General features: G+C 37.2%; 3 protein-coding genes and 1 long non-coding RNA gene across 4 annotated transcripts in view; 2 read left to right on the forward strand and 2 right to left on the reverse strand.

Moving 5' to 3' along the window:
* LOC104963406 (uncharacterized) overlaps positions 1-3,367 on the reverse strand; it is a 7,046-nt gene extending 3,679 nt beyond the window's left edge. The window contains exons 1-2 of the long non-coding RNA XR_800311.1: positions 2,414-3,367; positions 1,033-1,137 (exon numbers count right to left, since the gene is read on the reverse strand). This is a non-coding gene — a long non-coding RNA (uncharacterized lncRNA). The remainder of the gene's footprint in view (positions 1-1,032; positions 1,138-2,413) is intronic.
* The window catches only part of arl10 (ADP-ribosylation factor-like 10), a 15,610-nt gene extending 10,652 nt beyond the window's left edge, over positions 1-4,958 (forward strand). Inside the window, exons 3-4 of the mRNA XM_010791990.1 lie at positions 977-1,152; positions 3,391-4,958. Coding sequence (XP_010790292.1) covers positions 977-1,152; positions 3,391-3,564 — 350 coding nt within the window. The 3' untranslated portion in view covers positions 3,565-4,958. The remainder of the gene's footprint in view (positions 1-976; positions 1,153-3,390) is intronic.
* Positions 4,959-9,599: 4,641 nt separating this feature from the next.
* Positions 9,600-17,305, reverse strand: nop16 (NOP16 nucleolar protein homolog (yeast)). The gene is made up of 5 exons (XM_010791991.1): positions 17,111-17,305; positions 16,325-16,433; positions 14,670-14,736; positions 13,222-13,328; positions 9,600-10,061 (listed from the first exon to the last, which is right to left on the reverse strand). Exons 1-5 carry the CDS (start codon positions 17,215-17,217, stop codon positions 9,921-9,923), a joined length of 531 nt encoding a protein of 176 aa, XP_010790293.1. The 5' UTR covers positions 17,218-17,305; the 3' UTR covers positions 9,600-9,920.
* Positions 17,306-19,683: 2,378 nt separating this feature from the next.
* The window catches only part of LOC104963409 (G protein-coupled receptor kinase 6-like), a 30,242-nt gene continuing 24,074 nt past the window's right edge, over positions 19,684-25,851 (forward strand). The window contains exon 1 of the mRNA XM_010791992.1: positions 19,684-19,898. Coding sequence (XP_010790294.1) covers positions 19,847-19,898 — 52 coding nt within the window. The 5' untranslated portion in view covers positions 19,684-19,846. The remainder of the gene's footprint in view (positions 19,899-25,851) is intronic.

Raw genomic sequence — 25,851 nt, forward strand, 5'->3', positions numbered from 1 at the left:
GAGTGTGTGTGTGTGTGTCTGTGTGTGTCTGTGTGTGAGAGAGAGAGTGTGTGTGTGTGTGTGTGTGTGTGCGTGCGTGCGTGCGTGCGTGCGTGCGTGCGTGCGTGCGTGCGTGCGTGCGTGCGTGCGTGCGTGCGTGCGTGCGTGCGTGTGTGTGTTTAATAGGGCGGCCTGTAGGCAGGGCAACGTCCTGCTGAGCTTTCTCTGACTAAAACACAAACTGCTCATACCGCTAGGCGTCAGCTACACCCTCCGAATGCATTTACTGCTGCCGCATCACATGGCCTACAGGTACATCATTACCAGTTTCCTAGCAACATTCTCCATTAAGTCCAGCACTAATGAATTCTTGCTGTGCTGAACTCGGAGGTGGTGACGACTTGAAGTCGCTCTGTGTGAGCAGCGATTCGTTTGGCCGCAGAGCGCCTCTGGTCATTATAGCCTCAGGTCAGTTCTGCTGCACAGCAGGAATGTGGGAGTTAATGCCTTCACTTAATATTAAACTTTCCCCACCATTGAAGCTGGTAACAGACTCTTCTGAGTCCAGTGACTGTGTGCTGGGTGTGAAGGGCTGCAGAATGCAGTGACATGCTTTTTTCCTGGGTGAGATTGGACCTTCTATGATGCCATTTTACCCAATCATAATAAATCAATCAGCAATCAGTCATTCAAGTGACCCAGTCCACCATTAGTCAACAGAGCAGGACGGATAATTATTTGTTTTAATCAAGCTACAAGGACCTCCAAAACCCTCTCATATAGTAACAGTCCATGTTTAAAACATGACTAAAGTAATGCTGCTGTTGATCTTTGCCTCTTTATGTTGCATACAGGAAAGGAATGTGATCACAGTGAAACTAGCCGTGTTGTGGATTGTCAAAAAAAGTTAATTTCAGTTTCTAAAGAAAATGTTAAAGTGTTGGAATTCAGATCTCAAAGTCTATATGTAACGCTAAATTCATGTTTTCTCTGCTAGTCGGTGGCGGGGAGGACCTGCGGCGGTACTGGTTGGAGTATCTGAGGAAGACTCACGTTCTGGTGTACGTGGTGGACTCCTCCGACAGGACCCGCCTCCCGCTGGCTAAAGCTGAGCTGCACCGCCTGCTGAGGGTGGAGCCCCACCTGCCCGTGGTTGTCCTGGGAAACAAACAGGTAAAGTCATTTATATGAAAGCTTACAATAAAGCTAACCTTATTGTTGTTGTGTTTTCCATTCATTTCTTTCTCTGCGGAAATCAAACAATAATCAGGTAAAAAATAGGTAAAAAGTAAAAAAGGACTGCACTGCATTAAATTGCAGTGTTATTGAGAATGCAGAAGTGATGTTTATAGTTATCTAGGCCCCGATGAATAACATAACACAATCAAGGTTTGAGATGTTGCCAATTGATTTTCACAGTGTAATTAACAGAAACTAATGCTGCCATGCCCATTTTTATCCAAAAATCTTGAGTGGTACAGCATGCATTAAAGGTTTACAGCTAAAGTGTATAGCAAAGATTCAGTAATGTATTGTTTTCATTTAATAGGTACTTTCTTTCTATAGATGAAAAAATGTGGTACTCTGGTAGAAAACCCTTGGAAAAACTGGTCAAAATGATACAGAAATATAAGTACGGAAAAAACTAAAAGTGCACATAATAGAGATGAATGTGTTGGAGCGAGCAGGTACACGTTGTTCCCTCTTCATTTACCCGGCAGATGATGCATCACAATCGTGAAATAACCATTTCTACATTTCCTCCTCGGCTCAATTTCTTCACCCTGCACAGCACTTGTGGAATTATACATGAGCCTTCAAGAAGCAGGAATATTTTTGTCTCATCTAATTTCAGAGCACTGCTGCTATACTTTAATGTTTGCAAAAAAGGAATGTCAAATAAATTGCCTTCATCTTAACTGAAGTCATTTCAGTTAAGCTAAATGCCAAATTGTTGGTTCAGGGTCCAGTTAGCTTGAACTTAATCCAAATATGCACACACATTTAGCTGTTTTCTGTTTATTTTTGTGATTTTTACATCGAAAGCAGTCAGTTTTAACCAAACCATTATACATTATATTGGGAGGAAATGTGGCTAAAACAAAGCCTCAGTTTGTTAGAACATGGCCAGCCAGTTCAGTTGTTTTTGCACCAGCTACAAATGGAGGCTGTATGTTTTTGCCAAAATCATGTGTAATGGGAACATAATAATCAGTTTAACAATCAAGAAGTGTTTAATCCTATAGTAATAAATCTGTGTTTTTTTTTATTCCCAAAAGCAAAAAGCTGTCATGGTTTCACTAACTTTGACCATTTTCTGAACGATTAAGCTTTCAATAACAAATAATTACTGCCTTTTTCCTGCCGTGCATATGCTGCAGGTAGAAGAAAAAGAAACAGTCTTCAGTAGGAGGACAGTGATACTGGCTCTCACCCAACACACTGCTTTGTTCCCAGCCTTGGCACTCGCTCAGTTCAGTACAAAGGATGTTTCCGGCAGAACCAGTGTGCTGTAAAAGATGTGGAGGTGAAAAGAAACGAGGCGAGCATCCATTGACCCTGACTTCTGTCGAAGAGTGTAGGATGGAGGCCCTTAAATTAATTTTCTTCACGTACACACATTTTATTCATGACTGAGAGAGCTAACATTGGAAGAATAGGGCACAAATGTAGTATTATTTCCTTATCTGCCTATTATTTTAGCTGATGGTTTCTCTGGGATAAAATAAAAAGGTAGAATCACTAAGCTTGACTTCCAGATGGAAATGATTCAGGATTAATTATGAAGGATTTCTATAACCAACAATATGGCTACAAAATATATTTTTGTTTTTAGTGTAGTAAACAAATAAGTACGTAGCTAACCTCGCTAGCACCAAAAAAAAGGCTCTATGAAGCTGTTATTTGGACTGACTTAATATGTTGTGGCAAATGCAAAACCATTGTTTGTTGCAAGTGTAATATGCCTTATGTATTGTCCTCACAACTACATTTACATATGTTAGACTTGAATGGACTTGGACTTAATGAGAACAAACTGCTTAGCGAGAAAGAGCTGTCTATTTAGCATGAAGTTAGCTGTTAGCGGTATGCGGTCAGGTAATGGACATTCTACTCATTTCCTTCTCACCAAATGGGGCCAAAACATTGCTAAATATAATACTTTTGTTCATTAACACATGTTTAGTTATTTGTGTTGCTCCCACCAAACTAACGAAGTAACATGCAACAAAGCTCAAAACATTTAATCCGCTCAAGCTCTAGTTGGAAATGATGTAACTGGAATTTACAGTTCGACAGTGTAAGTTTCAATAGATATTTTTACGTATTTATTGTAGATTGTTTTATTTCCTTGACAAAATAAGACTTATTTTCTAACTGAGTTAAACTGTTTCCCCCCTCTCTTCTCAGGATAAGCCCAACGCTGTGAGCGTGTCGGAGCTGCATGAAGCGTTGTCTCTGAGCTCCATCACGGAGGAGAGGAGGCTGTTCCTCCTGGCTGCACAGCTGGGCTCTGACGGGGCCCTGAGGAACTCCTGCCGGGGCCTGGACACCTTCCAGGACCTGCTGCTCCAGCTCGTCTGATCTCACCCACATGAGCGAGCATGAGGGAGGAGGGGATGGAAACAAAGAGATGGCTTAGAGCAACCTTTCTGGTTTATTTGAGGCAGAGGAGGGGGAGATAGTAAAGGAACTGAGGCAATGAAATTACTGAAGATAGAGCACAATGCCTTGCAGTTCGTCCTTGTTATCCTCCTGCCCCTTTTCAAAGAAACTTTGTTGGTTTTAGAACATTCTTCAGCTCATCTCATCCTACAATTTTCTTCCAACTTGATTAATCTTAGTCATCGGAGAGGAGGAGGTGCGTAGCGAAGAGGATGAGGACAGAAGGATGAAGGTGTGTTAATGGAGTGACTCAGAACTTCACCACCTGATGATGAGTCAGGCTTCGCATCGGTCTAAATGTCACCTGGCGACAGGTTTACTTAAGCATGTAGATTGTACTGTATATAAGCTGAAACAATTCAAGTCCGTAGAAGCAGTTTGTTCTGGTTTGCTGTTTTATGAAAAGTGTATGCAGCACAGAAGTCAGCAGAGCAAAACAGGTAATATTGTGGGTTGCCAAGTTGGAGCCCCCGGGGACTCAGACTCCAACAGCTCAGTGAATTAATCGACTAGAAGTTACTTGCAGACTTAAATTTCTCTGAATGTTGTGAAGATTTAATGGGACGCCCTGACATTTTGAAAAGCATTGGGTTATTTTTTGTGTCAAAATTCTTATACTTCTGTAAGTATCTACACTTTTTTACCACTATCTTCATAGGAATGCATTTCATTGTATTTGGTTATGTTTTCAGTCCCAACAACAACACAACACTGCCAACTACACCATCTGACATACAGTATAAGCCAAATAAATAACTTTAAACTTCAAAATGTATCAGAAGAGACTTCAAACATGTATGTATATGTATTTATATATAGACACTATAGGGAAGCAAACAAGGTCAATGTTTTTAAGAAGGAAACGTTCACAATTAGTAGCAAAAGCTTTGTTTTTGTACAGGCTTTCAACAGTGATGTTAGCTTACCAGGCTAAAGCTAATACACGCTTAACCCATAGGCTTAACCTGGCTATGCTCTCTGTCTTTATAAAAACGTGCACTCCCATTCTCTACTGTTAGATCACTCTTTAGAAAACACTTAGACAGGATCCAGGACCTTGAATGTATAAATGAATAATAAGCGTATTTATCTTTATTGATACTTGTACAGATGAACTGGAGTTAGCTAGATTCAGATTTTGAATGCTGTACGTGTGCAGCAATGTTTGCATATGACGCACAATTTTTTTAATGAATGTGATGTTTTATTCTTAATGTACTTTAATTCTGCAGAAATGTTGTTTCACAGTAACTGAGAGTTTAGTAGATCGGTGTCATACTTGATGTGCTAAATAAATGGAACTGATATATGGATTCATGAATGTCTTTAGGTTTTGTTGTTCCCTCTTGTTAGTGAGTTGTTAAAAAATGATATTGTAGGCAAAGAATGTATAGGATACAATTTGTAATGTGGTACAACTGAATCAATTTATTTTAACTGTCCATTATGTGTCCAACAATGTTTAACAGACAAACCCTTAACCTGTCTATATTATTTTAGTTATTTTGTAATTTGGCTCGATGACGTTTACTTTTTCATTATTGTATTATTATATATATCATATTTAGTTTGTTTTATGGTTAACATTGGAATTGACCTCTAATGCTCATTTAGGTGGGATTCCTTACATATACTTTTAGATATTTTTCATCCATAACTTGCTTATATTTCTTTGGTTTTCTGCTGCTTTATTTTAAATGTATAAACAAATAAAATGTTCGATCTAAAGGGTTAAATACAAATATGGTGGTGCGTTCTTTTAATGTGTTTTGCTTGAATATAAGTAGTACATCTAAAAAGAAAATCTCGAATATAGAAGAGTAAATGGGTACCACTATTTTATCTTGTTAACTCAAAGTGTCATTGAGATCAAGATCGGTTTTGCATGGAATATTATGGAAGAACAAGTATAAACAGGTAAAAGGAATAAAAGAAGACCTGCCAAAACATAGCTATGTACTCAACCTACCTACACAGTATGTACACACTGTGTTCTCAAACAAGTTCTCGTCTCTCTCCGCTAAAATACAACATGGATGGATCTACAAGTGAAAAACAACCAGATAACACGTACAGAACCTACCCTGTGTCTCTGCTAACTGAGCACCTAAATGCAAACACAAACAGATATACATCCGAAGGCCTCTATAGGCTGACTGACCTTGTTTTTGTCCCCAAAGTTCCACAGCTGGTCGGACAGGAAGCTGTTTTATTGCTGAGACGTCACTCTGGCACCGGTACAGTGTCCACTCTGCAGGTTACTATGACCGCAAGACTCAGCGTGCAAGAAAATACACAGCCTGCAGATCAACGTCATCTCATGGAATTAGAAAAAATAATAAATTAGAAAATGATATGAATTAGAAATACAAGTTACTAAATGATTAATAATGTGAGGTGAAACCCATTAAAGTGAACATTTGTATTACAGTCAGCAGTTGACATTTAAAGGGCAGCATGCTCCTCTGCTGGTGGAGAAAATATTATCAGTCATTTTGGAGATACAAAGTGTTCACGCCACAATAATTAATGACTTAAGTTATTAATCTTAGATAAAAAGGGTGCCTGCTGTCTTAATGTACTGTATGTTTCAAGACTGCAGATTTTTGAAGCATTGCACTGATGGAAATCTGCTGGCGACGTCATAGTTGTAGGTCCTTTGTTTAACAGTAGTTCTCTCTGGCACAGATGCTTATCTTTTCATTCATACATAATTCTCCAGCTTACATATCATCCCTGCGGGACTGAACCACAGGAACCAACCAAACCCCTCCCTTAACTGTCTTATGCTCTTCAGGTTTATTGGAACATTTTAGTGCAAATAAAATAGGACACTTGTTTTGTCTCAGAATTGTCCACATTAATTTTGTGTATTTCTCTGTCTCTTGCATATGAGTAAACCTAAATAATTTTCAAGACTTAAATAGAGTTTAAATTACATTTAAAATGAATCATGATAATGTACCCTACCACACCAGGGCTGCGGTCAATTAGTCTTTCCAGCTGAGGAAAGTGTAACCCTTGTATTATGTTCACATTTTACACCAGCTGGTCCTGTGTTTTTTATGTGGAAATTTAAATTAGGTCCATTTGACCCGAACACCACACAAGGGTTAAAACTGAGTGAAATGACCCAGTGGTATCATATTAGAAGACATAACTGTTTCAATTTGCTAAATTCAAAAGAAATAATGATTTAATTCTTCTTTGCTTTGGCATGCTAGACCATCTTTTACCAAAGCAAGAGATATGACTGTCCCACAATTAATTGGGCTTAAAGCGACACACCACTTGGCCACCATTAATGGATGTACTTTGTTCGAATGTTTGATCGGAGCGCAAGAAAGAAAATATGGGAAGTTTGCCCAAAAGGTGGAACAAAAGGAAAGAGCTAAATTGTTAATTTGTCTCACTTGGCTCCTCTTTCAACATAAGCTTTTTTAAATTAGATATATGACTAGTTGAAATATTTGACAATAAGCCAGACTCTGGAATTCAGATATTTAGAAACATCTATTGTAGTGAATTAAGCTTTAGTGAAATCCACTTTAATTTGACTAGTCTCAAACCAGTATCCAAGAAAACAGCCACAGCTGATGTGAAACATTGAGCATTCATTCCTCACATACCTCCAGTCGGCGCCAACTGATCGAGTTTCCTCCCCTGACTCCTCAACAACATGCAGAGGGTGTTTACCTGATGGTCGAACACGTTGTGCTGTGCAGCAACACTGGGAATGATTGACGAGAGAGGACAAGGTCAACACAGCAAGTACCGTAGGTCAAACTATTGTTTTGCTGTTAACTTGTGCAGCAGATCATCTGTAATAACGCAAAACTGTGAAGATTTAAGAGCTCAAGGTTCACAAGCAGGAAATCACAGGATGTATCTTTGTTTTACCATGTGACTTTGTGAAGCCTATTACAAAATAAAATATTGGATGGTCAATTTGATTGAAGGTTTTAAAAGGGGTTTTCACTGACACAGGACAGAATGTACTTTTTAAACAACCTACAAAATGATAATCACAGAGAAAAAAATGCAGGCTTTTCTCTCTACTTTACTCTAGCTGCTTCCACCATGTTTATTATTGACATCAAAACGTGAAATAGCAATTAGCCACTGTTGTTAACTTCAGTGTTCACTCATTAGCAATAATGCAACAACATTTTCCAGATAATTAGGCATCCGTGTCGCTCTAAATGTCAAATGTGTTTCGAGGAATGGAGTCTGTTTGTCATTGCAACATCAGGGGGGCGAATTCCTGTGAACTAGAAGATTTGTCAGTATGTCATTGCCTAAGGATCATGAAACATGCCGTTGTTTGGAAGAAAACAGGGATTTGAAGGAGACAATCCTGAACTATTGAATGGAAAAAAGGCTTGAAGGTTTTNTTGTTAACTTCAGTGTTCACTCATTAGCAATAATGCAACAACATTTTCCAGATAATTAGGCATCCGTGTCGCTCTAAATGTCAAATGTGTTTCGAGGAATGGAGTCTGTTTGTCATTGCAACATCAGGGGGGCGAATTCCTGTCCCTGTTGAACCCACATTTAGCAGAATAGTTTTACCATGAACTAGAAGATTTGTCAGTATGTCATTGCCTAAGGATCGTGAAACATGCCGTTGTTTGGAAGAAAACAGGGATTTGAAGGAGACAATCCTGAACTATTGAATGGAAAAAAGGCTTGAAGGTTTTGCTTTCCATCCAGGATGGTTTGAGGGATTTTCAGGTTTATAAAAACTGGACTACATATTGATAGGTTCAATTATTTTCAGACCTGCAGCTCTTTTTTTAAAGTATATTATAACAAGAGGAAGGTTCAACTGGATCTCAGGGACAGGCGCAGTTAGTATGCTGATGACTTTGCATGCATCACGATTGCTATTGCACACGTGTTGAAGGGAGATATCTCCACACAGCAATAGATGCCAGTTTACTTCCACAAAAATGCTCAAAGCTGCGAGGGAAACTGCTACAACATTAGAATAGTTTAAAAACACATTTTTAATGAATGCAGGTTTATTTGTATTTTGGTTAAAAGTAGCGGCACTATAAACTCTGGGAGCTGGACTACTTAATAGTTCTGGGGCTAAGAATACTTGAAACTACAATCATTTAGACTTTTTATATTTCATATTGTTGCATCGATTCAGTTGTCTTGTGTCTTATCTGTCAGAGATAAACCATTAATTATTTTATTTTTATTATCATACATTTGACCTCCTTGTGTCTATTAACCTGATAAAATGTTATAATTTGCTGAATGTACCTGTAAAGTTCTTAACAAATAATCGGAAGGGGATTTCTTGTTTTTTATTTTTAACTTGTGATGTGTCATTTTGTAAAGCACTTTGAGTTGCATGTGTTGTATGAAAAGTGCTATATAATAAAGGTTTATTATTAAATATTATAGATATTCAACCTCACATTTTTCCACAAAGGCTTACATTGATGTGTTAAAAAAAAAGTCTTAAGTGTACATGCATTTCAGATGCAAGACATAATATAATGCATTTATAATGTATTTTTTGTCCTGCTGGCTCTATTTTTGTTTAAAGCATGAAAAGCAATTAAGTGTACGCACAATAATTCCCTGAAATATAATGGCACAATCAAAGTAAACAAGAATGTTAACTCTATGACCTGAACTAAATCGCTCTAACTAAAACTGTTACAAATGCATTGACACAGAGTCAAATGGTTATAAATGACTTTCATTGTTTTAAAAAAAGATAGAGAAACATGTTTTTAAACCAAAATACCCAGTGCAGTTAAAAACATGTTGCTGCTGAGAGCTTCCTCTCAGACATCAACATCTGATGCTCTCACTGAAGATCTAAACACATCCTGTGAGGATCAGGAAAACATGGGAATGGCCGACAACATCAGAAAACTGTCCAGTGTGCATGAGAGGATGCTGTTCATCCCAGGGAAAGAAAACATCACAAATTGAGATTTAGGGTTTTTAAATGACAATAAAAATACATCTCATTCAATCATGTTGTACAGTTAAAACAGAGGTAAAATCAAGACTTTATCAATGGAAACAAAATGGACATTTTGATCGAGGAGGAAAGTAACAGAAAGATCCTTAACAAGACATAGAAGTAATACTCGTCTCCACTTCCTGTCACTGATGGTTTTTCTGATTATTGGTGATGCTCTGAGTGCATCTTCTGGTCCTCTGTCCTGTTTGCACTCAACAGTCTGTCCAGAATGAGATTCTATAGGGAGAATGGTTTAAAGTCCAGAGAAAGGGTTTTATTTCCTCTATTGGTCTATGGGCTGGGGTGCTAGTGAGCTCATGAAGGTGTTGTAATGCTCTTTGTGGCAGCGCTGGTACTCGATTAGTTTCCTCTTGATCTGTTTGGGTGTGTCCTGGTAGTAGTTCTTCTCATCCCTGGCCATCTCCTGCAGAGATAACACAGAACAGGACGTTTGGTCAAATATAAGACAAGATCAAATAAGATAGACCTTCATTGATCCCGTAGGGAAATTCAGGAGTTATAGCAGCAACAGAGAAAAAGTGAAATACAGGACAGTACAGATAATTACTCAAGTGTAATAAAATCTAAAATGGGATTAGACATGCCAGTAACTGTTTGAATAACAACAAGAGGCGCTTTCACACCAAGTACTTTTCTTAGTTCCCAGTACTTAGTTAATCAGAACTCTTTAGTTCTGATGAACTAAAGAGTTCATCAGTTCATCATTTGGTTGTGTGTGTAGACGGTGGAAGCAGGGAGAGGCATTTACGTTCCTTGATCCCTGCCGAGTCGACGCACAACTGTTGATTGGTGTCAGTGCCAAAAAACGTTTTAGGAGCAATGCGCTCATGGTATAGATGTGGCGCATACATCTTAATTCCTACTCTTTTCCCTCACCCTATCCTAAGGGAGTGCATGTACGTAGAAACGTTGTGCCTCTCCACCTCTGTTTCTTACTTCTTACCTACTACCCTTTTCCCTCAACCTATCCTAAGGGAGTGCATGTACTAGGGCTGTCCCGAATACAATTTTTCGGGCTCCGGATATTTGGTAATGATCAGCAGCGTACATTCGATCTGCGCGGGGGGGGTGCTAATCAGCAGCCTGCTGATTAGCACCCCCCCCGCGCAGATCGAATGTACGCTGCTGATCATTACCAAATATCCGGAGCCCGAAAAATTGTATTCGGGACAGCCCTAGTACNAAACAACAATACTGTAGAATAACAAAATGAATGCCGTGAATAAACCGAAATACACGTGTTGAAGCGGTTCGCTGCTGATTAGCACCCCCCCCGCGCAGATCGAATGTACGCTGCTGATCATTACCAAATATCCGGAGCCCGAAAAATTGTATTATATGAGGCAATAAACCTCTAGTGAGTGGCCAAGCCCTTCGTATATTTGTGGCCTTAAGTGAAAAAAGTTTGGACAACACNCACCAATAATTCCAATAAGTATTCCAAAATATATTCACTTCAAGTTTACGACAGTAATCAGTATTTCATTGTACGGTGTGAGGGTCTAAGGACAGAGGGTGTCGTATTGTCATACTGATATTCTGTACCAACTGTGAAGTCCACTGAGACAAATGTAACATTTGTGATATCGGACTATATAAATAAACTGATTGATTGATTGAAGAGCAGATCGTGTTCACACCGGAATAATTCCCTGAGGGAGGATTAGGCAAATGAAGCCGCTGACGTCACTTCTTCTGCTTTGGGTTTACTGGCAGGCCGCAAACAACTTCACGGCGTATACTGCCACCCGAAGTCGAGTTGGGGACTGGCTTCAGTAGAAGCCTTCCGAGTAAATCGTCAGAAGCGCAGACACCTCCTCCGCTCCCACGTTTTTTTTTGTGTTGCCATAAGTTAGTCTCTCTCCGTTGGTGGGGGCATGGTTTACAATTGGTCCAGCCAATCAGAAATGGGAACCTTTTTCTCCCCAGGAAAGTCCCTGCTCCCTAGCAGGGACTAAGGGGTTCTAGTTCCAGATATTTTTGGTGTGAACGCAAAATCCCAGGAACTATCCGAACTATTCCTGGGAAAAGTACTGCTTTACGGTGTGAAAGCGCCTAAGGTAAAACACTGATCAGTTGAATGCACATATATATGAGTGATGATTGTTAAATATATGTATGTGGAGAAACATATTTCTGTATTTTGGACCGCTAGTGCAAACTAAGACGGATACAGAACAGTTTTAAGTGACTTTTTTGGTGCAAATTTAAATGGGGCAAAATATTCAATGTTGGTCCTGAGGTTGGTGCAAGGAGAAGATGTAATGTTGCTAAATCTAAAAAGGGTTACTCTGTTCAGTTTGATGAGGCTCAGCTCAGATGTTGACTTGAGCGTGATGTTTTGTTGATCACGATTCACATGAAAATACATTTTTAGGAGGGCGGTCATTTAATGAAACGTGTCATATGCAGGTGAATGACTCATCTTTCAGAGTTTAAAGTCAAGGATGAAATATTTTCTATGAAAGGATATTTTATTGCAGAATAAACTACACGCACACACAGTATTCTTTGTTATTGACATATTGTGGCTTGGCATTCCTCCCGGCGAAGACTAAGTCCCTTTTAAAGCAACCATTGAAAATCCATTTGAATGAGGAACTTTTTTGATAAACACTCCTTCGCTATTCTGAGCTAAGACGACAAAGAAACACATATCAAGAAAATAAAGAATCTTAAACCTTGGCAACTTGCCCTCATATGTCAAAGTGTCCTTGAACACAACATCAGGAAAACTGTTTTCCAGTTCTAGGTCATGCAGCCAAAGTTAAGACATTGAGAATCGAATATTTGATGCCTTGTGTGAAAAGTGCGAATAGCAAGTTCAATTATATAAAACTATGTTTATCTTGATGACAATGCTTTCACTCAAGTACAGGGATGCAAACTCATCAGGTATGAAAAAGGTGACAAGGATCCGAGCCCCCGGCTCCCCCACCCCACAGAATATCGGCTTTAAAATGAGGAATAACAGAGGATATTAGCAGAACAACTAAAGCAGCAGTGTTAATAATAACAGAAACGCCAAAGAGTCACATCTAATAGAAATATATAAAAGCATTTATTTTAAATTGTGTAGCAGTCAGTTTATAATTTTGGCAGCACTGTTGAGCATTTTGAAAATGTATTTTCATGCTTCTGTGCAAGGCTTAGTCTTTCCATCTTTATAGCCACATGGTGTAAGTACTATACTTGGGCACAATTTTGAGATACTTGTACTTTGTTTAAGTATTTAAATGTTTTGATACTTTGTTCTTCTACTCCACTACAGTTCAGAGGTACATGGTGTCTACAACTGCAGGAAGCGTCACTGACAACCCTTCATGAAAAGCCCCCACAAAAATAAACAACCAGCTATGTTCTTAACAAATCAACAATATTTTTTGGTCCCATTGTTAAACCCAACACTCTATGCTTTGGATTTAGGAGAACGTTATTCGATGTTTATTTATGTTTTTGGACTGTCTGAGACCAATGCAATAACAGGAATCTAATTTGAAAATGGGCGTAGTTTCTCTTTCATCTCCCCGTTCTGTTAATGTGCTTCCTGTTGCAGCTCTTACCTTGAGGTTGTCCTTGTGTTCTCGGATCATGTGCTGTGCATACTCGATCAGGTCTGAGGATAACGTCTTGGAGTCTTTCTGCAGACGGTTGGCCTCCTCCTCCAGCTCTGCAGAAATCAGGACGTAAAAAAACATCTTAGAGGATCCCAAAATGTACAAACATTCATTTGAATATTCCATCTTGTTTGCTTTTACTGATTCCATTGGATTTATTTGTGTTATTTCTCTGTTCGGCTCATAGATTTCTATAGTCACAAAACAATGGTTATCCATCAACTGGCTGGTACAATGTGCATATTCATTAGCCGTTTGGCTGGTGGACAAAAACTACATTTTGCATCTCAGTCATTTAAAAAAAAGAAGAAGAAGGAATTATTCAACAAAGAATAAAAAGCAGCACTCGTATTTCTGGAGGAATAAAAGTTATTCAGCACTGAAAACTAGAGCAGCTGCTGCTGGAGGCTAATTCTTCGGTGCTTCTATGCAACTGTGCATAACAACAACATTCTGTACGTGTACTGCTTTCATTCAAACTGGTCTAATTAGGCTGAAATAGCATCAAGTGTCCAAATGGAAAGATCCTTGGAAGTGGTGTGAAACAGCCTTCATATAAAAAGACAAGGCATGAGAGAAAAGAATCTCATTGAATAACAGAAGGTGTCGACTTTCTGACAGATTCACTGTGTTCACAGCAGTGAGAGATCACATGGAGCTCTTTAGAAACATGACAACTGCTGTGTTGCACCATCCAAATGTTTTAATGCTGGTAGAGTTCAAACTAATGCAGCACAGACTGGTTGGCACTAGGCTGCAACTGATTATTATTGAAGAGACCCTATGATGCTTTTGGTGGTTTTACACTTTCCTGTACTGTGTTATACATGTTTTAGTGCATGTAAAGGGTCTGAAGAGGCTTAAATGTATCAGCATGTAACACTCGTGCTTCTTTTGGCTCGCGCTTCAACACATTGTACGTGCTAAGGGGCGGGACATATCAACAGAGCCAGCCAGCTAACCAACCAGAGCAGACTGGGCTCTGGTTTCAGACAGAGGGTGAAAAGAGGTGCTGCAGCACATGCTGTATGAGAAAAATAAAGAGCTTTTTGAAATGTAAAGCTTGTAAAATGTCACAGTAGAGGAACAAAATACAAATATGAACCTCAAAATGAGCACAATAACCTTTAATATTTGTATTATTGATCAATTGAGATTTCTATAAAATGTCCCGGAAATGTATTTAAATGTCTTTTCTTCTCCAAAACCAAAATATATTGAGTTTAATATAATATAAATCTTCACATTTATCAGACTGACAAAGCCAAATTAAAGGATATATCTCTAATGCAAAAACAAAGGCCTATTAGCAAAACATGGAGACTTAAAAATGGATCAAATGCAAAATTACCACTTTCATTTTATTGACGAGGTCTTAAAAATAAACTACTTACGGTTGACAACGTAGGGCTTGGTCACGGTCTCGACAGGAGCCTTAGTTATTCTGTCTTCACGGGTGAGCTACACGTGTGAACAAAAACAAATGATTTAGGAATGATTTATGTTTTATTTTCATCAGTGATGCCATTTCAACAATACCATACCGAGAAACTGTCACAGGAGGAGAACGTCAGTGAAGATCAGAGAACAAAAACATTGTTAATATGTGTACCACATGACGCATTTCCACTGAATGGCTCAGCTTGACTCACTCTGAGGAACAGGCAATATTCTCTACTTTGTTTTCCATTTCAGCGTAGGTGTAATCGCTGCATTAGACTGCAGTGAATCCTTTAACTAGCAACTACACAGAGGAACATCCACACTAGAAAAACAAACTGCGTACTATTTCACACAGTCAAAAACAGGTTTTATTCATGTTTGTTAAACATTATAAATGTAATGACTGATAGTGTTTTTTTAAGGAGATTTATTCTGGTTACATGTGTTTAATCATTATAACCAACACTCTGTTGCTCCCTTCTGGCATAAATGAAAACTACAGTACATGAACATACTTCAATAATTAGAGCCTTTTTTTATCAACTCCAGCAGCTGCTGAGGGACTCTTGAGCAACACAATCATTCAGCTGCTGATCAACCGGCAACAGAGAAAGATCGGCTATTATCTGCTCACATTCGGCACACTAAAATACTCCTTTGATGATTTAAAATGCACCTTTTGCAGATGCAGATCAAAGTCATCTACAGGTCATCAGCTGTATTAAAAAAATGAAATACCTAATAGTCATTTTTGACATGATTGTACACGGACACACCAGTTCATAGTTGCTGTGAAATCGGTGTAACTGACGTTGTTTTCAGATATGAGACATTAAACTATGACAAAGAAAAATAATAATACTAGGACACCTAATTTAGGTCACATCGTTTGTTTGCATGTTTTGATCCTTCATACTGGCAGCCAGACACACCTTCAAATTGATAGTGGTGTAAAGCGGGTGTAGCATTGTTTCTTATCGCTGTTTTTAGGGGTATGGTTAACCGTGCAGATTAGAAAGAAATGGTAACAAAGAAAGTGTAATGTTTGTTGTGTATACATGATATAGAACATATAAATGTAATAGTGTTTAAAATGGCACAGTAATTTTCCTGATCATTAGACTATGTAGAACTGAGTTTTTGTTAATATAATATTGTAGTATAATTGTAAAATATTGTAATCAAAGCAACCGAAAGATTGATACAATGGGAAATAATTAGCAGAAGCTTCGAAAAGTGGTAATAATATGACTTTCTATGGACAGAAGTCCCATTGAAATAAACAGTTAAATTACACATATACCAATTAAGATGTTTAACCTTTTTATGTTCAGTGTAACTTATTATTAAGTTGTTTACTGTGAAGATGGAACATGTTGCGTACAGGGGATCATTTCATTAATTGTTACAAAGGTGAATGTGTCAATCAATAGGGATTTGATTTCAGGTAATGTTGCACAGCCCTAGTCTGATTATACAGGATATGATACGACACATTTTGTCAGACAAAGACATGTTCCTTGACGATTCGAAAAACAATGGGTGCTCTGAATTTGACCCTGGGAAAATCCAACTACAGGACCATACAAGCGAATCAGTTACTTACGCTCTTCTTCTGTATTGGCAGCGAGCGGTTTGGATCGAAAGCCAGACCCATGTCCTGCAAGTTCCTGGATGTTGACTTCTTGTCGTCCCATGCATTTCGAATCTGTGAACTGAGTGAAAGGACAATTTAGAAACACTATGACAAGCAAACAACATAACAGTGCTTCTAAAGGTGCAGGCCAGAACAAATCTGAAGGTCAATTGAGATGGAAATGTACACTTTGGTGGTTCTGTTAAATATATATGTAGTTCTACATTTTAGTCCACCAGTAAATGTAATTTTCAGTGATTCATCTCATATTTTTTTTCATCTCTTTTTATTTTATATATAAAAAAGATAAACTCAGTTTGAAACCATAGACTATTTGAAACCCAGTCCCTATGTTCACAATTTATTTGATTTTCCAATTAACTTTATTTCAAAGGGAAATATTGTTACGTATATCATTATCGTATTTTCAAATGCATGTATTTTATTTACATGCTTATATTATATGATGCAATACTTTACTACTATCACTCAAGCAGTATAAGATGTATATAAAAACAGAGTAATATATTATTCTATAATAATATAACACTTAAAGGAGCTATTCTGCATGAGTAAACTACATTTTCTGACAGTACATATCAGTGATTTTAACAGCAAAATACACATTTATTTGAGCACTTTGTCCACCACTGTATAAAAGCTGAACTACAAACAAGCAGAGTGTAAATCTCTCAAATAAAATCCTCACATGGGCTACTGTGAGCTAACATTAGCTAACATGCTAACGTCTCTTACTTTTCTATCCTCGGTTTGCATTTCTTGATAGCTTGTTTCTTCATCTTCTTCCGGTCTAAGTTGTAATTGAACTTCTTTCTTTTCCCTGACTTCTTGGCTTTCGGCATGTTTGCAGATTTTTCTCTTGTTTTCACAGAACAGCAGAGATGTGTTGGTTGTGAGCTAGAGAAGCAGCGTGTAGAAACCGGAAGTGCGTATTTGTTTTGTTCCGATCATGTGACCAGAAACCGCGCCCGATTTTCACCTTCGGCCTTTCAGTTTCAAGTTTTTCTTTATTTTTTTTAATTATCATTTTACTCTATTAAATTGATAATGAATATACATTTGGTAAACTAAAATGATAAAGTTTCGATTTTTTTGTTGTTGAATGAATGTAATGTATTTAAAGTTTCTCTCAGGCACTGTGTGTATGCCTGACACAATACACACAAAGTCAAAAAGGTAATTAAAAGAATAATATTTACTATACAATTGTATATATAACTTCTCATCATGTGGATGAGATTATGTATTATATCCGAGAAGTATTGACTTTGTTAACCTTAATTAATTCGCAAATTAAAACACAGACAAACAAATACAAAGTAAAAATCATTTGGGAAAATATACATTCTATTTATTTTTTTAAAAATATACAAAAAACTTCAAAAGTATGATCAATCTTATTCTTTTGTTTCCTGACGGTGACATCTGAGGAGGGTTGCAAACCTGCAGTTTAAGCGTTTATCCTCTAGATGTCAGTCTGTGTGTGAAAAAAATCTCACAAAAAAGGAGATCATGTTTACCGCAGATACACAGCAGCAGAGTCAACTGAGCACCAGGGCCCACATCTTTCAAACTGCTACATATGAAAGATATAAGTACAAATCCTTTGTGTTTACCACATTAATTCTTCATATTTCTTTTATGGTTCTCTTAAGCTTATTTGAGTTCTTCTGTGTCCTTGCTTTGTGTGAAACATGAATGTTTGAATTGTCTGTATTTTTTACTTTATTGCAGATTATTATATTTTGTTGGATGCACTTTTTCACTGGCAACAAACTGTTCTCATTCATGTTTTATAGGTGTTTTGTATTTCTGTAATCTTCCAATATTTCATCCCTATTTCTCAAAGTTATACATCAAATTTTGTATTTTTCTTTCTGTGTCTGTAATCTAAATTGCTACGGACAAAGTTTACATCCTAAACAGTGGCTTTGCATACAAACACCCAACAGATTAGTGGTGTTATTCCATCAATTGAAAAAAAAAAAAGACAAAGAAAGCACTGTGGACAGTTACCTGTGTTTTTGTGACCCTTATTGATCACTTGTTTTGTTTATTCATGAATTTCAAGTTCAAAGTTACTTGTGGCCATTACTTATGTAGTTCTCTCCTGACTTGAGTTAAAGGCCTTCTAGTCTTTGAACTGTTTAAATAATGCTGTAAAGAGGAAGTTTAGTCCAGAAAGTACGCTTTGAAAGCCAAAGAGAAGCCATCACTGTGAGGCTGATCAATAACTTCATAACTCAATCAACCCTCTGGCCGGAGCTTCTGTCGTCATTCTGCCCCACCAAACAGTGAGACTCTTTCTTAATGCATAATGCACCGTGACGTTGCCATTGATCTGTGCAGGGAAATCCACTTTCTGCAGAGGGAGATGAGCCACAAAGAGCGGCAGATCTGGAGTCAGAAATATATTATATTGATTTTTTGAAATTGTAACTGTGCATTCATTCTTGATACATTCAGAGGCACCAACGCCTGTCAGGAGGAATTGGATTTCATTTATAGTCTTGATTATAATATTGTCACTGTAAAGGATATTTACGCCATATTAACACTTTATCAAGATTAGAACCCTATGCAAGCTACATATGCACATGTTGTAATATTTTAGTAATTTGATCTTGGTTGAAAAATGTATCCCTCAATAATGCTACCATCCACAATGTAGGCTATAGAATATATTGATTTAAGTTATTAGCCTATGTTCTGTGGTGGAAACAATATTCGGATTCTTTACTTGACTAAAAGTAGGCCTACTCATACCACACAGTAAAAACACCACATTTCAAGTAAAATAACTGAAGTACGAGTAGGCAATTGTTCTTAAAGTACTAGGAGTAAAAGTAGTAATTGCAGAACAACTGAACAAATATTTAAACATTTGTTGAAGCAAAGCAGCAAATCTTCACATTTAAAATGCTGGAACTGTGAAATATTTTTGAGCAAATAGCAAATTTATCCATTCATGGTTTTAGTTATGTTGGATTGTTTCTTTTCTATCAAAACATCATATTTTAAACGTTTTGTCTGTTAACATCTGCATTTATTAAGTATAGTGGTTGAGTAAATGTTCTTCGTTACTTTCCAACACTGCCTATTTGTACGTTTTTTTCTATTAAATGAATCCTCTTTAGCGAGACAGCTTAAAAACGACGCGGGAATAATCAGCAGAGTGAGACCTCCTTCTGAAACAACCCATTTCCAACAGAGTGAGACGTCTGTGTTTCTTCCTCCTGTTTGACAGCAGCTCCGGGGCGGTGACAGGGAGGAGGAGGAGAAAGAGGCGGAGGAAGAGGAAGAGGAGGAGGAGGGGTGCGGACTGCTACCGGACAGGACTGTGCGGAAAGCAGAAACTGGAGGCTTGAAATCTTCCTCCTTGGCTGGGCGGAGGGAGGAGGTGGTAGACGGTGTTTTTAGGGAGGCTAACACTGAGATTGGAGACCTGGAGCTCCGTCTGACAGCATCAACATGGAGCTGGAAAACATCGTGGCCAACACGGTGCTGCTGAAGGCACGAGAAGGTAAGGATGGAGATGTTTGACAGCCCCTCTCTCCCCTGTAAATCAACAGGAAAAGTCTTCGTAGATAGGGATGTCAAGCTCGCATGATATAGTGTAATATGCATTCAAACTGATGCACGGGTTGTCAGAATTAAAGACTGGGTGGGAGAGACGTGTGCAACATTTTCGATTTCCTGGTGTATGAACACAGTTGTTACGAATGGGTGCTTTCAATTGCCTGCTTTTCTTGAATAGGTTTGGCGTGATTGTGATTATATGTATATGAAACATGGAGTATTTGAGGCCCGGAAGGGGTTGTAAGTGTAAAAAGCGGCACATCGGGTTTCCCTTGCTGATGTTGCAGCATCGTCGTTTGCGAAACAGGATGTTGAGGCAGAGCAGATGCACGTACAAGGGTTTGTACTCATGTGCACATTCTGCTATTCTGTGTTTAAACCCTCATTGAATAGGCGTTTCTTAGCTATGCATTGAAACCTGTGTTTTGCAGAGGTAGGAAGTAACTAAGTACTATTACTCAAGTACTTTACAATGTTGAGGTACTTTCCATTCAATGTTTTGCTACTTTGTACTTCTACTCCACCACAATTCAGAGGTTAATCGTGTACTTTTACTCCACTACATTTATTCTGTACCTTTAGTTACTTTGCAGATATAGATCAATGATTGACAATATGATCAAAACTGAAATAAGACTTTAGTTTCACCTAGATTAAATTAATAAACTACTCATCAGTAAATACAGTTTTTACAATTAGTTCCACCTTTACCAGCTTTGATCACACTGTAATGTATCAATAATTATGATCTAAACCTATAATGTGAAATGGGCCAATCTGCTAAATCAGTACTTTCACTATTGGTAGGCTACACTAAGTATATTTACATGACAGTACTTTTGTAATTTTACTTGAGTAACATTTTGAATGAAGGACTTTTACTTTTAACACAGTATTCCTACACTTTGGTATTTCTACTTTTACTTAAGTACAAGATCTGAGTACTTCTTTTATCTCTGGTATTCTGTTTGTAAAGCCTCATTTTAAATAGGCCTTTCTTGGCTATGCATTCTAGATTTTGGTGGAAGAAGTATTCAGATGCTTTACTTGAGTAAAAGTACCAATATATTATTGTATGAATACTGTATAACAAGTCATCCATTCAAAATCTTGAAAAAGTACAAAAGTATTTAAAAATACTAAAAAGTAAAAGTAACCATTGTGTAGAAAATGTGCCTTTTTGTGTATATATAATTATATTTATGTATGTGACAGTTCTAGATAATATTGTTGCATCAAGTATAGCATTTTACTGCTGTAGACAAACAAAGTTCTGATTGAATTTTGTAAAAAAATAAATAATAATTTCGCTCTTTTGTGACTGAAAGAGTTGGTCCTCTAGTTTAATTTTAAGAGGTGCATTTTGTTCAAAGTAGCTAAAGCTGTTTAATAAATGTAGTGGAGTGAAGAACTCACATTATTTCCCTTTTGAAATGTAGTGGAGTAGAAGTATAAAGTAGCATTAAATGGAACCACTCAAGTAAAGTACAGATACCTCAAAGTTGCACTTACTTGAGTGAATGTACTTAGTTACTTTCCACCTTTAGTGTTTTGTAGGTTTCCTAGATGAAGTACATTTAGGTGGTCAGATATGTCTAAAACGCAAATGTTCCAGAAAAGTTTGTTATTGTTTTTGAAACTGGAGAAAAGTTTGCAGTGACTTATTGCCAAAATAATTCTTATGCCATCTGCAGAGGGACACGAAAAGATGAGTGCTGTGATCGCTAACACCGGTTCATCTGCTCAATTCAGTTTATCCTTAGTGCTCTGGGCTTTAGCCTCTGTTAAAGCAGCATTTTGCCCATGAGCAAAGCAACATTCCTCCCAGCAGCAGACAGGCCTTGACCTCTGGATTCCCTGGAGCCTTGACAAGATGTTCTTTAATATAAACGATAAGATTAATATATATCATGATTTATTGCCCTAACAGACTGTGTTTGATGCGGGTATTAGGGTGAGGGTTATGGATATAAAGTATTTTGAGAAAGTACAACAACATAACAGGGCAATGTTAAGTATTACTGTATGCAGTCAAAACACCCACGAGAAGGCCTCATAGCACAAGGTGTTTTTTTCTTTTTAGAAGACTAGATTTTAAGACTGTACACTTTGTATTCAAGCTTATAAAAGGGGCACTCTACAGTTGTTACAAATGTCCAATTACTCATATAACACTGTATCTCATCAAGTAAGGCTTATGAGATTTTTGAATTTGTAAAGAAATCCTCTCAAAAAACATTGTTGTCATCATAGAAATAAACCAAAAACTGAATGTTGCATTAGTGAAATTGTAGGCTTCACCGTTGTAATTGCAGAGTTGTGTTGTAAACATTAAGATCTTTATCTTCATAAGCCTAGCACCTTGTAGTATTGTTACGTGAGCAATACTACAATGGTAACATATTTACAAGTAAAGGTCCTGCAATCAAATGCTTACTGATGTAAAGGCAGAAAAGCATTAGCACAACACTTAATTGTAAATCACTGCAGTTCAACTTTATCAAAGTTCAATACTAAATCGCTAAACTCCTCCTTTTAACTACAATTTGCTTTCACTTCACATTACCGCTGACTATTTTCCAAAGCCATTTCATTCCAGTGTGCATTTGAAATCAAGTTGCAGTGGCCTAAAAGTATCTTTATAGCCAGCGGCCATTTGCTTATCTATACTGTTTAAAAGACAAAGTCCTTTCTCTTGATGGCATTCTCTCTCTGAAGTTATTCATTTTGTAATGATAATAGTATTTTTTTTAAAGTAGCCCTTACTTCTTGGATTTAACAACCCAACAACTAAGTTTGCAGTAATTTGTGGAAGAAGGAAAAAAAGAAGTCTGCAAAACGAAAAATGGGCCTATCGAATTGGAACAAAAGTGTTTAAGATGGTGTCAAAGTTTCAGGGTGGAGTTTTCCTTTAAAGAAACCAACATTAGGCAACTTCCTATGTGCATGGATGTAAATGGCAGGAAGAGAGGAAACAAAAGTTTGAAATTCAATGAGAAAAAAAACAGTGTGGCGCCAGTGTTGAACCCCAATGTTAAGTAGGGCAAAACTTATAATGTGTCATGTTGGGGAATCTGTCTTTCCCTGGATAGAGTGCTCGCATATTTTTTCTTGACTTTTTGCGCCACTTCCTGTGTGAAGAGACATGTTCATATCCAATAAAGTTTCTTGTTTTGTCCTGTTATTTATAGTTTTGTAGTTGTATTGGCCCATTTAACTTTAACAAAACAGTGTTTCCTGAATTTCCAGCTACAGAAATTCAGATTGCTTATCAAATATGACCTTCACAAAAACAATTGTATACCTGCAGACACTACTCAGAGCTGAAAAATAAAAAGTTTCCTCTTAAATTAAAATATTATTTAATCTATATTCGGATTTACACTTAATGTTCTCCAAGAGATACTGACATTAAAAGATCAATCAAAGTGAAATAAGCAAAAGTAACGTTTAAAATGTTTCCTAAGAAAATCCAGCTCTTTTAAATTCATCGATTTCATCTTGAATCGTCCGATGATATGTGGTTGAATTCACAGGTATTCATTATGTGAAGACCTTAATGAACTACTTCCATTTTCAATATGCGAAACATCAGATTCATAACCTGATAGCGGTGCTTTAAAAGGCACTGTGGAGTTTTTGACCACTAGCATCGCCATGGAGCCCTTTTTTTACAATAGGGTTGCTATTTTTCTTTTTATGCCATGATGATCGATAGTCGGTGCTGGTAATGGGCCAACAAATGTGGCAAGTCGGAGACAAAAGTAGGTAAGAAAGGCTGCTAGCAAGCAAAGCATGTATTCAAACAATGCCACATTTGAAATATATTAAGAAATAGCTTTGCAAATGTTTTGTAAGCAAGGAAGTGCATACAACTACTATAAGACTATTAGTTAATTGATTAACATAAAATGTATTGGAAACTTTTTGAAAGTCCTATAAGTAATTTTTCAATCAAAGATCCCGAACATTTAATGCTTCTTGCTTCTCTATTGTGAAATGTTAATACTATTACCAGTCTTACACGACAGAAAACTGAACATCCTTTGTCTATTGATTACAAAAGAAAATCCCTTCAGGCTCTTGGAAATTATAGAGTTACTATTAAATTATGTTTTACAGACAAAACAACATCCAACACATTTGTCAGGCTTTCAGGACACACACCATGTGCTTCAGTAACACTGGATATTTATAATTGACATACAGTGTCTTTCTTTCCAAAGAAAACTCCAGAGGGAATTGTTCCACATTGATGTTCTAGCTGGAGCAAGTTGGTGAAACAGTTGAACTGTTGTTCAGGAGACAAACTTGTAGAAAATAGTTTATTTAAAAAAGGAACAGATGTGTTTTTCTTTATTTTGGGGTGTCATGGTATTTTTTTGGCGGTGAGGATGTTATCTCATGTCAGGCTGAACTTTAGTGTCTTAGATACCGTTTCGTTTTTTATTGAATGTCCTTCCTCTAGTTCAAAACAAACGTTGTGTATTGTCAAAAAAAGATCCTTCATCCTATGTCAATGTGGGATATCTTCCTCTATGATTAAAAACTAATTTGCCTGCTTTCTCTCTAATTACGTATGTTAATCATTTTGTGGTGAATCAGTGTTTCAATGTCTTCCTGTCTCACTGACATGCTGTTTGTCTTGATTTACATTTCCACTAATGCACACAACGGACTTCGGGGATCTCTGTTATCAATCAGCTTATTGGTAATTCTGCGGCTGATATTATCTTCTGTTTCCCCGAAACAAACAAAACATCTTGTTTGCATCGTATCTATGACAATTCATTTTTAGTAGCAGCCGCCGTGCAGTATTTGAATAGCAAATCCTGGAGCGAGGTATTGACTTTTCTCGTTGTCAGAACGCACAGTCAGGCTGCTGTATTCACAACAAGCCTCTGTTATCACTTTATACTTTGACTATTTCATTTGATCCTAAAAAAGGAGCTGAGTTGATAAAAATCTGGATATATCTGCTTTGTCTTTAATATGAACTGTACACTCGCAGCAAGTATTTTAAAATAACCCTTTTTTGCCCCAAGTTTTGCCTTCCAAGCAACATAAAGCAAAGCACCAGACCCCTGAATAAACACTCACATCTCACAATCAGTGTTTTTTATGTCGGCTAACAGAAATAATAACTCTTTAATTAACATATGTTGGAGGTCTATGTCAATAACATAAGTGAACTGAGTTTCCTACAAAAGCTTATTGTGCATTCTTTATATGTTTTTTAAGTCAAAAAACAAACATTTAATCTATACTTGAGAGTCAGAATAATAAGAGTTTAAGTGGTTAGTTGAAATATTAGTTAACAATCATTCAAATAAATCACATTGATGATTGTTTAAGTCATTTTACAATGAAAAAAGGCCAAACCTTTGCTGGCCTCAGCCTGGCGAATATAAGGATTTGCGGTGTTCTTAGTTTTTAATCATTGTAAGCTGAATATGTTGGGGCTTTGGACCGTTGGCCTGTCATAACAAGTCCGAAACCTATTATTCTGGGGAATTGTGATTAGCATTTTTCACTATTTTCCAACCCATGTTGCTAATCCAAAAATATCAGGTGTCTTTTAAAATTGAGTAGTTTCACTGTACATGTAATGGAACCATTTATATTGATATTATAATTGGTTAGAATATATTATTTTATCAATTTTATTTGTATTTGCTGAACAATCGTGTCAACATTTTGTGAATTTATTCAATCCCTCAATACTTTTTATTGAATACCATTATTGTCAAATCTTCAACTTACTTTGTATTTGTCCCCAAATAGTAATTTTTTTTTTGCATCAAGACAGAGATACAATATGATTACTTTGACTTTGAGAACACTTTTTTTTTAACACTGTTTATTTGTTCTGATTGTTGGAGTGACGTTAGCCCTTT

This window comes from Notothenia coriiceps, unplaced genomic scaffold (assembly GCF_000735185.1).
Source record: "Notothenia coriiceps isolate Sejong01 unplaced genomic scaffold, NC01 NC01_scaffold00036209, whole genome shotgun sequence".
Classification (NCBI taxonomy): domain Eukaryota; kingdom Metazoa; phylum Chordata; class Actinopteri; order Perciformes; family Nototheniidae; genus Notothenia; species Notothenia coriiceps.

Excerpts from the sequence above, each read along its gene's own strand:
- nop16 (XM_010791991.1), bottom strand. The coding sequence starts at position 17,217 with ATGCCGAAAGCCAAGAAGTCAGGGAAAAGAAAGAAGTTCAATTACAAC. Across the intron at positions 14,737-16,324 it reads TGCCAATACAGAAGAAGAGC|CTCACCCGTGAAGACAGAAT; the intron begins GTAAGTAACTGA and ends TCACACGTGTAG. Across the intron at positions 10,062-13,221 it reads AACACAAGGACAACCTCAAG|GAGATGGCCAGGGATGAGAA; the intron begins GTAAGAGCTGCA and ends TTATCTCTGCAG.